This window comes from Rattus rattus, chromosome 5 (assembly GCF_011064425.1).
Source record: "Rattus rattus isolate New Zealand chromosome 5, Rrattus_CSIRO_v1, whole genome shotgun sequence".
NCBI classification, from domain to species: domain Eukaryota; kingdom Metazoa; phylum Chordata; class Mammalia; order Rodentia; family Muridae; genus Rattus; species Rattus rattus.
Window position 1 is genome coordinate 140,343,759 of NC_046158.1, and position 12,342 is coordinate 140,356,100.

General features: G+C 41.2%; 1 protein-coding gene across 3 annotated transcripts in view; it reads right to left on the reverse strand.

Moving 5' to 3' along the window:
• Positions 1 to 4,835, reverse strand: part of Chd6 (chromodomain helicase DNA binding protein 6) — a 113,660-nt gene extending 108,825 nt beyond the window's left edge. For 2 of the 3 annotated variants that reach the window (XM_032904672.1, XM_032904670.1), the window contains exon 1: positions 4,336 to 4,835. In XM_032904672.1, coding sequence (XP_032760563.1) covers positions 4,336 to 4,440 — 105 coding nt within the window. In that variant the 5' untranslated portion in view covers positions 4,441 to 4,835. Of the gene's footprint in view, positions 1 to 3,508; positions 3,679 to 4,335 lie in introns of those variants that run through there. The other variant, XM_032904673.1, reaches the window with a different exon arrangement.
• Positions 4,836 to 12,342: the final 7,507 nt, after the last annotated feature.

Below are 12,342 nucleotides of genomic sequence, written 5' to 3' on the forward strand. Positions count from 1 at the left end.
TATTTGTTTACTGAATAAGTCATGTCTACATTCATCCAAGGGAGAAACCTGGTCTAATGGTCTCAAGGTCTGCACTTCCCACCACTCTCTGAATCACTCTTTCCAATCCGTCAGCTCGTGCTTTCTCAAGGACGGAAAATGGCAGCTATGCCTGCTCAGTATCTGTTCACAGAAGCAAGGTCCTCCCGAAGTTACCAGGTTTATATTATCTCCTGGTTATAGCTCCAAGTTTCAGTATTACGCTTTTAAACTGGATTATTGATCAAGATTACTAAAGTACGCTTTTAACCCTTACTATTTGTATACCAAGTCTCATGTTTGTCATACTTTATACTTCCTAGTATCAAACAAGGAGACTAAAAGAAGTATCAGCACAGGTCTGTTTTCAGTGAGATGAGGCTGTGTCCCCTTAAGAAGTTAATTCAACTCTAAAAAGCTGGGCTCTAATAGTTACAATTCACACCTTATTTTGCTAGCTAACTTTTGTCTGCCTACTACTGTTTGGTAATCTTAGTAATTAAACTCCACACGCTTCTTAGAGGCAGTCTGGTCATTTTCATCAACACGGATAAAAAGATTGTAAGGGATTCCTTTTTCACAGTCTTTTTTGTTGTTGTTGTTGTTGCAACATTTCCTTTGGCAACACAAAGTCAATTTTTAAAGCCTTTATTATTGGCATGCCACCTGTTAAGTCCCTTCTGGTTAATAAGAAGCATGATTATTTATAGCTAAATTTTGATTAAATTGTAAAAAAAATCTGTCATCTCATTTTAATTTTCCTTGATAAAATTCTGAACAAGGAAATGAGAAAATTTAAAGATCAGAATGCATTTATGTGCATTTTTCTTCAATGGAATGAAGTTTTTTTTTTTTTTTTTAAAGAATGGATGTTATTTTTAAAACAGGTTTTACCTTCCCCTTGCTTCTTTCTCCAATGCTGGAGATTATCCAAGCCAAGCAAATCTCCATCCACCTCTGAGCTATAACCCAAGCCTACTATTTTGTGTTGCTTCTAACATTTCAGAATCATGGTAAAAGTAAAGATTTTCTTGCTTTCATATACCAAATACTAAGTATTTAACTATCTCATTTAATCCTTTTCTACACTGTGAAAAATGAGGCTGAACTTGCTCTGAGATCCTAAGTGGTCCAGTAGGAATTTCAATCTCATTCTATGAAGACCAAACCCTTTCTAGCCATCCCTAAACTGTATGATTAGAGTGTTTTGGCTCCAGCATTCACTTTTCATTTCATGCCCTGCAATTTCTTGTAGGTCAATAGTCCATGTGACCCAATGCCAAATACTGACAAAAGGAACAGGATCAGTTCCTCCTATTTATGTAACTTGACCCGGATACAGCTAACAGTAATTTTCAAATAAAATTCCCAATCTGCAGCAAAGTACAGCAGGGTAACTCTATAGTCTCAGCACTCAGGAGGCTGACAGTCTCTAATCTCAAGTTCGACACCAGCCTAGACTACAAAGCAAACCTGCACTTATTTATCAAGACTAGAATGCAGACAGACACCAAACAGAACTCTCTCAAACAACAACAAAAATCCCACTCTGCTCATTGTTACTACACAGAAGCTTAAAATAACTGACTAAAGCTACATAATAGCTTACCTTACAAAATACTTAAAAATTAAACATGACAATTACCTTAAGAACTCTAAGACTGCCTGCATATTAAAAATAACAATTTTGTGGGTTTGGGGTATATTCTACGATGCAGTTAATGGTTCCTTTCTGATGGATATACGTTGCAAGAGCTTTGGCTGCCTGCTTTGTGCTCCTGGCCAGTTAAACTCTAGTACCTGCCCAGGAGCTAACTCAGATCCTCGAATAGAACACACACACACACACACACACACACACACACAGAGTTATTCTTAAAGTGCCTTGGCTAACTCAGTGACTGGGCACTCCTAAATCTTCCCCTGCTACCCCAGGCCCAGTCAGAAAAGTGGCCAGTGGAGGTTGGCTTTATTTTCTCCAAGACTGGTCCCCCTTTCCTCTCCAGTTCTCCTGATTCTCCCTGTGTCCTACCCATGCGACTCTCAGTGTCCCAGCCATTGGCTCCTGGCAACTTTATTGATAGATCAAAAACTAATTGAGGGTAAGGACCTTGAGTGTCAGTAAACACAGATTCCTGATTAAATCAATGCATCAGATCCAACATATAACAAGGACACGTGCTCTACTATGTTCATAGCAGCCTTCTTTATAGTAGCCAGAAGCTGGAAAGAACCCAGATGCCCTTTAACAGAGGAATGGATACAGAAAATGTGGTACATCTACACAATGGAGTACTACTCAGCTATCAAAAACAATGACCTCATGAAACTCTTAGGCAAATGGATGAACTAGAAAATATCATTCTGAGTGAAGTAACATGGTAAACACTCACCAATAAGTGGATATTAGCCCAAAAGCTCGGAATACCCAAGATACAAGTCACAAAACCAAATGAAGCTCAAAAAGTAGGAAGACCAAAGTGTGGATGTTTCAGACCTCCTTAGAAGGGGGAACAAAAATACTCACAGGAAGAAATATGGAGACAAGTGTGAGCAGAGACTGAAGGAAAGGCCATCCAGAGACTGCCCCACTTAGGGATCCATCCCATATACAGACACCAAATCCAGACAATATTGCTGATGCTAAGAAGTGCATGCTGACAGGAGCCTGATATAGCTGTCTCCTGAGAGGCTCTGCCAGAGCCTGAAAAATACAGAGGTGGATGCTTGCAGCCAACAACTGAACTGAGAATGGGGTACCCAATGGAGGAGTTAAGAGAAAGGACTGAAGTAGCTGAAGGGGTTTGCAACCCCATAGAAAGAACACAATACCAACCAACTCGACCCTCGGAGACTAAATCCCACCCTGAGAGAACACAGGACGGCTCCATCCACATATGTACCAGAGGGTAGCCTTGTCAGGCATCAATGGGAGGAGAGGCCCTTGGTCCTGTGAAGGCTCGATGCCCCAGTGAAGGGGAATGCCAGGGTGGGGAGGTTGGAGGGAGTAGGTGGGGAGGTGAAGGAGCACCCTCACAGAAGCAGGTGGGGGGGGGTAGCAGGTTTCTGGAGGGGAAACTGGGAAAGGGGATAAGATTTGAAATGTAAAAATCCAATAAAAGGAAAAAAAAAATCAATGCATTAGAACCACCCTCTACAGATGTGTGGTTCTTTCCCATCTTCCTGATCATAACAGAGTAATAGGAGATCTTGTACACAGATTCGGCCATCTGTCAGAGTCTATCTTAGGATAAATTCCTGGCAGGTAAAACTTTTCTGTGGTGTTTACTATCAACTGAGAGAAATCCAACGTTTAGGCAGAAGTATTGCTTTTCCCATGAGTAACCGACACAGATGAGAATAATTTCTCCAGCTCAAGCTCCCCAACAAGGGCCACCTAGAGGGCAGCCCTTCTGATACCCACCTCTCCCTATGTAGGATTCCAAAGGAGGAGACTGGAGAAGAGTGGCCAGTCCCACCCAACGCTTACCTTGCATGGGTCCCAACGCAAGACCGAATTCATATCCCCCGAATCCCCCCATCCTAGTTTCTAGATTATCATCCAACTCTATAAAAAGAAAGGCCATGTATTAGAGACAGACTGTGTGAGAGGCAGAGGCACATTTCTACATCTCCCATCTCAAAGCCGTACTGCCTGGTATTCTGAGACAGCAGTACCAACTCTATAAACTACTAGTGAGTCACGCGGGCTACAAATAGTTTATAGTTAAAAGAATACGTCTAGGGCCAGCGAGTAAAGGTGATTGTTGAATCTGCCTGACAACCTGAGTCTAAGTTTGACACCCAGGAGCTCCCCAGAAAGGTGGAAGGAGAGAAGTGACTTCATAAACTTGTCCTCTGACCACTATACATAAGCTAGTCCACACTCGCCTACATGTAAACATCAGGTGTACATGTACACACACACACACACACACACACACACACACACACACACACACACACACACACACACACACACAGAGGGAAAATGCTTTTAGCAAACTAAATATCCAAGAATGACTAAATGTAAACTATCGAGAATTGGTGACATCACTCTGAAAAATATGAAGAGCTGTTCTGAAAGCGTTTCTACCAGGCTAATTTTTAGTGTTCTGATTCAGTCTAATTACACTGCTCCTATACGGACATCACTGAAGCGAAAGGGAAACTTCCAAGCACTAGTCACTGAGAGCTCTGTAATTCTGTGGAGAATAAAGAACAGAAGAAACTGGCAACCATCAGAGGTCAAAATGCGGCCACAGCCTATCCTCTTCAGCAACAGACACAACGTGTAAAAGAAATGGGACCACTCACCTGCTTCTCTTTCTTCTGTATTTTCATTTTCATCAACTTAGGGAAAGTATTTATTTCTATGAAACATAAAAAGGCAAAGATTATGATAAATCCCACATAAAACATTTACATTCTCTCCAGATTAACTGTTTAACTATGCCCAGACATCTAAGTCCACACATAGCTCTCACCAGACCCAATGTATTGTTCAGAATGAGGTGAAGTAAAAAAGACATACAGTCTTTAGAGATCAGGTAATTTATAAAAGATGCTGGAATATCAAAGCTACCAGGTAACTAAAACCAGAAATAAAAATAAACGGTATAACTTTATCGATGGAAATGAGGAGAAAGTATAAACAGTTAACCTTCATTCTTTTTTTTTGGGGGGGGGATAAGTTTACCACAGACAAATCAATTAAAATAATAGAAATACAGGAAATAAAAAGATAGCTCAATGGTTTAGAGTAATCTTGCCTAAGAGTGGGTCTCGGGTTGACACTGGTAGGGAAGCACACTTTTCCATTTCCTTCTGTTTCTGTTGTTAAAACCATGTAAATAGGGGCTGGGGATTTAGCTCAGTGGTAGAGCGCTTACCTAGGAAGCGCAAGGCCCTGGGTTTGGTCCCCAGCTCCAAAAAAAAAGAACCCCCCCCCAAAAAAAAACAAACAAAAAAAAACCCATGTAAATACATTACGTGGTAAGTTATAGTGCAATAGTTCAGAATTTGTGTAAAGACTGATTTATTCTCCTCAGGTCTTACGCCATCATCTGGTGCACAGTGGCCTTTCTGATACAGGTTTCCTCAGTATGGCTTATGAGAACCTCAAGAGTCTGGCAACTGAACCTGGCCCAGAGAGCCCTGTCTCGGGGACTGAGTGCATCACTAGGGACAAGTACTACCTGCAGATCCTATATCCGCACACACAGGAAGTGGAGGATCACAGACTCTTGGCTTCTGGCTCTAGGATAGAGTTAGAGATTGCCTAACACATTACCAGAGGCATATATCACATCAGCACTAATCACATCTGTATGAATGTGAAGTGTGGGGATTAATAGACCTTTAAAGAGAAAAAAGTATCTGAGATGCTGGGTATGTGTTCCTTGGCTCGATTTACTTATATTTATATTCATAAATCCTAACATAACTTTATAGCTCATAAATATATATATAACCACAGTTGGTCAATCTACAACAATTATTTTTTAAAATTAAAAGTTTTCTTTGAAGTACATTTTCTTAAGCTGTGGACCATGATGACATACAGGGTTATGTAAATGAATGAGGAGGTAAAAAAGTGGCAACATTAAAAGGTTTCTGAATGGCAACTACCAAAAATTAGAATCAAATGTATGATGAAGCCAGGTTTCCTGGCAGAGTCTGCCTGTTTGTGTCCCACGACTTCCCGCACCTTGGTTTGGAGCACACATTTGTTCTCTGCACTGCACTCATCTCGCACGACTAACGACCTCTGGCCCCAGGCAGCACAACTATGATGCTGCGGGGCTCTCACTGCCATGCAGAGTTGTCGTCTTCTTCTATCGAAGCACAACGGCTTCAGTATAGAAAACTAAAACTCTAGTATTTTCCTATTACTATTTCCCAGCATATAAATATCACATTAGTGTCTCTTTGGACTGTTTTACTTTAGAATTTGATTTTTAAAATTGCTGCTTGAGTTGCTAACTTGAGTTTCATAAAAGAGTGATTCGGTAAATTTTGGCTTGGGATAAGGGCACAGGTGTTTCTGTCATGTTGTACTATGCATTTATGTGAAGCAGCATTCTCAGCAATGACTGTTATAAAATCAAAACACTGGTCAAAGGCTAGGGTGATGGCTTAATGGATGAAGCGCTTGCTGCGCAAACAGTATGATCTGAGTCTGAATCCCCAGACCTGTGAAAGCTGGGCATATGAGAGGCAGAGAAAGGAGAATCCTCAGAAGCTTGTGGGCAGTTAGCCTGGAGACTGAAGCTTAGTAACAAACAAAAACCAGAGACACTGCATAGGTGCGCGCGCGTGCACACACACACACACACAGACACACACACACAGACACACATAGACACACACACACAGACATACATAGACACACACACAGACACACACACAGACATACATAGACACACACACACAGACATACATAGACATACACACAGACACACACACACACAGACACACACACACAAACACAGATATACAGACAAAAAACCCCACCTTTGTAAAACACCTAAGATGCTCTGTGTCTTTTAGATACTGAGCCAGAATTTAATTCTTTATGTAAAATACATGAATACATTCTTCTCATTGGTACACAGATTTGCTTTTTTATCTTTACAGAAGGTAAAGTATATATAACAAAAGCTGCTTTAAAGTGAATTCCTTATGATTTACTATCAGTAAAATTTGCCTTATGTACCTATTTTATATACATGTATTCTGGAGTCACGAGTAGATAAAATTTAAGAAATCTGCTAATGGGGGCTGGGGATTTAGCTCAGCGGTAGAGCGCTTACCTAGGAAGCGCAAGGCCCTGGGTTCGGTCCCCAGCTCCGAAAAAAAAGAACAAAAAAAAAAAAAAGAAATCTGCTAATGGCTTATGTGCCAGGCAGTGCAGGGAGGCAGACCACTGGCTCATCACTAGCGGATGATGCTTTGCAAGTCAGTCAGAGTCAGTGCTGACGGTTCACAGTGACTCATCCCAAAGCAACCATCAGTCCCAGAGAAAGAGAAACCACCCTCAATCACAGCAGGTAAAACCTAAAAAGAATATTCTTCTGCAAGCTTCATTATAGTTCTGGGTAAGTTATGCTAACACTTTTTCCTTTTAATACAACTTCAAATTATCAAACTCAGAAAAATCATAATTCTCAGCCACTAACTACCATGTATTTCTTGAGCATTCCAGAAAACTATATTCTCAACTTATCTCACAAACTACCACAAATTCTTTTTTTTTTTTTTTTTTTTTTTAACTTGAATATTTCTTATATACATTTCGAGTATTATTCCCTTTCCCGGTTTCCGGGCAAACATCCCCCCCCCCTCCTTCCTTATGGGTGTTCCCTCCCGACCCTCCCCATTGCCGCCCTCCCATAACAGTCTAGTTCACTGGGGTTCAGTATTAGCAGGACCCAGGGCTTCCCCACTGGTGCTCTTACTAGGATATTCATTGCTACCTATGAGGTCAGAGTCCAGGGTCAGTCCATGTATAGTCTTTAGGTAGTGGCTTAGTCACTGGAAGCTCTGGTGGCTTGGCATTGTTGTACATATAGGGTCTCGAGCCCCTTCAAGCTCTTCCAGTTCTTTCTCTGATTCCTTCAACGGGGGTCCTATTCTCAGTTCAGAGGTTTGCTGCTGACATTCGCCTCTGTATTTGCTGTATTCTGGCTGTGTCTCTCAGGAGCGATCTACACTTCTGCACTTCTTTGCTTCATCCATCTTGTCTAATTGGGTGGCTGTATATATATGGGCCACATGTGGGGCAGGCTCTGAATGGATGTTCCTTCAGTCTCTGTTTTAATCTTTGCCTCTCTCTTCCCTGCCAAGGGTATTCTTGTTCCCCTTTTAAAGAAGGAGTGAAGCATTCACATTTTGATCATCCGTCTTGAGTTTCATTTGTTCTAGATATCTAGGGTAATTCAGGCATTTGGGCTAATAGCCACTTATCAATGAGTGCATACCATGTATGTCTTTCTGTGATTGGGTTAGCTCACTCAGGATGATATTTTCCAGTTCCAACCATTTGCCTACAAATTTCATAAACTCGTTGTTTTTGATAGCTGAGTAATATTCCATTGTGTAGATATACCACATTTTCTGTATCCATTCCTCTGTTGAAGGGCATCTGGGTTCTTTCCAGCTTCTGGCTATTATAAATAAGGCTGTGATGAACATAGTGGAGCACGTGTCTTTTTTATATGTTGGGGCATCTTTTGGGTATATGCCCAAGAGAGGGATAGCTGGATCCTCAGGCAGTTTAATGTCCAATTTTCTGAGGAACCTCCAGACTGATTTCCAGAATGGTTGTACCAGTCTGCAATCCCACCAACAATGGAGGAGTGTTCCTCTTTCTCCACATCCTCGCCAGCATTTGCTGTCACCTGAGTTTTTGATCTTAGCCATTCTCACTGGTGTGAGGTGAAATCTCAGGGTTGTTTTGATTTGCATTTCCCTGATGACTAAAGATGTTGAACATTTCTTTAGGTGTTTCTCAGCCATTCGGCATTCCTCAGCTGTGAATTCTTTGTTTAGCTCTGAACCCCATTTTTAATAGGGTTATTTGTCTCCCTCGGTCTAACTTTTTTGAGTTCTTTGTATATTTTGGATATAAGGCCTCTATCTGTTACCACAAATTCTAAAATTAACTTTTAATTTCCCCTAATAAGAAAGGTATTATCAACCTAGACATATATACCAAAATTTCTGCCCAATAAAATGAAATCATTAAAAATATACAGAAGTTCTATCAGCACCAATAAATTACATTTAACATATAAAAAACTGATCCAAGGGAAAAAAAAAAAAAAAAGAGAGAGACCAAACCAAACCAAATACGATCACAAAATATCCCTTAATTTTCATTTGGTGTCACAAACAAGGTCAGATAAGCAAATTCCCAGCATTATCAGGGCCCTATTCACCACACTAATGGCTAAATGGTACTTTCTTTTTAAGCTTTCTATCAGGCAAGGTGCCCCTAAATCTCTAAACTCTCCTAACCCTTTTCACTCACCAGTCCCACTTTAAGGAATGAATCACAAAGAAAGGAGCAGGGAAGGATGTGCCTGAGCAGTAAAGGATGACTCAGGGATGAGGGGTGGGGTGCGGGAAGACACCTCCTGCTGCAGAGGGTCTTGGGCTTCTGTCAGAAGGCTGGGAAGAGGCACGAGTGTTTCCCTCGCCTATACTCTGAACTAGGCAGTGCAGGTCATGTGACTCTACAGGTGCGATGATTATTCTTGGTTGTCAACTTGTCTCTAATAAAATTAACTAAAAGCCAAATGGCCGGGCACACCTGTGGGGCGATTTTTTTTCTTAATTAACTAATTTTAAGTAGGAAGACTCACTTCTAATCTGAATCTTTGAGGTGGGAAGATCCACCTTTAATCTGGGCCACACCTGCTGGTAATCTACATAAAGAACATGGAAGAAGGAAGCTTTCACTCTGTCTGCTGCTCTCTCTCTCTCTCTCTCTCTCTCTCTCTCTCTCTCTCTCTCTCTCTCTCTCTCTCTCTCCCCCCCCCTCCCTCCCTCCCTCCCTCCCTCTCATTTATTCTCTCACTCTCTCACTCTTGGAGCCTCCCTTCCAGTATTCCAGTGTATACTGAAGACAAGTTGAGACATCCAGCCTCATGAACTGAACAATTACTGGATTCTCAGACCTTCTGTACACAAATATATAAAAATCCCAGATACAAATATAAATGAGATTCATTCTATAGGTTGTGTTAAAGAACCCTGACTAATACAAGGATTAACTGTTCCAGTTCACTGAAAAGAACCCTTAAAATCATTACTGTTAGTTCATTTCTAGATGCCCTATAGGTTGCCACAAACCTGTATGCTACCACCCCATAAAGTAACAGTAGTTAGTAACATCATAGACACTTCAAAACACTGTGTGGTTCCTAAGCACCGTACAATCTACAAACATCCTCTTTGATGCTACCTCTACTTTTTTAAAGGCTTTCTGATAACATACATTAAAACGCAAAACAAACACACAAAAACCCTAGAACTCCTCTTTCTGCGAAGTTGAACCAGGAATGGCTTGTGCTTCTGCACATATTAGAAAAGGTTTTTGGTCTCTGCTGCTGTGTCACCATCACTCAGAAGTTGTGATTAGATCGTGACTCAGTAAAGAACAAATCAAGTAGTAATTTTAGAATCTCAACACTTAATTAACAACATAATTTATACATTTCAAAGAGCTCACAGTATGTAAACCAGGAAATCTGTCTTGGGGAAAAACTAACTGCTGAATCACAAGAAAACTGGTAGGAGTCTCAGACTCTCCTCACTGTATCCCAATTCGTAAGTGCTGCATGTAATATCTTCTCCAAAAAGGTATATCGCTAATAACATAAAAAGCAAACAACATAAAAGTTCCCTTCTTTCCACTAAGAAAAAATGAGTGCCAGGTTCCAATAAAATTTTTTTTTATTATTCTCTCTAACTCAAGAATTCTTTTCAGTAGTGAATTTTTTTCAAATTCTTCAAAGCTCTTCTACATGCTAAGGATGAAAGGGAAATGTTAAGTCTTTGTTTTCTTTAGTTAAAGCACTATACTTCTGGTACAGGAAGCCTCACTTAAGCACAGCATTACAACGTCTTCAGTCTTAGCCAAGGTGTTTGGGGTAGTGTTTAAGGGCACTGTGTTAAGTGCTGATGTGCACAAGGGACAATGAGTGTGTTGTGTTCGAAACCAAGGCTGCAGTGAGGCTGGTCTGCAGATGGGTGAGTACTGCCAGAAGCACCCTGGGTTCATTATATATTTGATTCTGAATTAACTTTTCTTCGTCGTACGTGAGATGCATGTGAATGTAGTTCCCGCAGAAGGCAGAGGTGTTGGACTTCCTGGAGCTAGAGTCCCAAGCAGTTATGAGCTACCTCACCTGGGTGCTTGGAACTAAATTCAAATCTTCTGCAGGAACAGTTCGTGTTCTTAACCACGGTTCCCAACCACCAGAAAGTTTTTACTGCTACAAATATTTTAGCACCTCCCCCGCTTCACACACAGTTTAAGAACCTAGATTTTGGTCACAACGAGGACCCAGTGGTTAAGACCCCTCAGCTTCCCCTTCCACCTGTGGTCATTAGTGCTGTCAACTGTTGGCAGAATTCAGATCACCTGGAAGATGGGCCTCTGGGCCTGCCTGTTATTCCATTAACTGATGTGGGAAGAGCCATCTTAACTGTGGGTGGCATCATTCCTTAGGCAGGGATCCTGACTGCAGAACATAGAGAAAGTAAGCACTAGCTTGTGTCCATCCTTCTGTCTCCTGATTTGCCGAGGCTGTGTTATCACTAGCCTTCGTGCCCCTGCTGCTTTCCTCTCCTTGGCATGATGTACACTGAACTGTCTGTCAGAATAAAAAAGAACGAAGACATCACATATTTACCCTCATGACACAAACAAACTAGACAAAGGTACTTCTGCCTCACTGGGTGTGAAGCAAATTACAGGTGTTATTAAATATCAAAAATTTGAAGTGTCAAAAATCAGAGTTTAAATCCAATGTCTGAGAGTGATTAGGCATGAAGATCCCTTCCAGAGGTTTCACAGACTGACAGATGGTGACATCTACCCAGAGGGATTAGGAGGACAGCAAGCTATGGCATCCGTTACACGGTGGACACAAACTACATGGCAGCTACAGTGCTGACGAGCCTTAAGTCAGGTAAGGTGGCAGCACTCCTGAGGAGTCCCTGGAAGTCCAGCCCTGACAAAGAGTCTCCAGGAGGAAGGCAGTTTGAAGTAGGACCAAAGTATAATGACCATGGTGGGGGGTGAACTTTGGTAGTTGTAAGATTTTAAAATGAAGAAACTAATTTTTTAGCACAAATTTACACCCTTTAGGTGTGTAATAAATATGAATGGTGAGACCTATTGGATGGGGGCATTTCTGTTAGATGAATATTAAATTCAAGCTTAGTACATGTATTACTTTGCAAAAGGCCAGAGTCCAATTCTTATCCCTCAGCTAACTTCCTTTTATGCCAGAGTCTCGCTGCTTCTTCAGAGGTGTCTTTTCTTGTCTAACAGTAACAGTACCTCCCCTCCTCAACTTCTCATCTCACTGTAATCCTGTTTCTTGAGGCTTGTTTCTCTCTGGCATTTTGCTTTTGGGCTATGAGTTACTACATGTGTCTTCTATACACAGCACAGGAAAGTTAGCCATTTTACTCATGCTATATTTCTAGGATCTAGAGTCTCATGGGCTTGTAGTGAGATGCTCAAAGAACATTTGTTGAATGAGAGGTTCATTTCCCCTAGTTTAAGTGAAAATCACTAATTTCCCA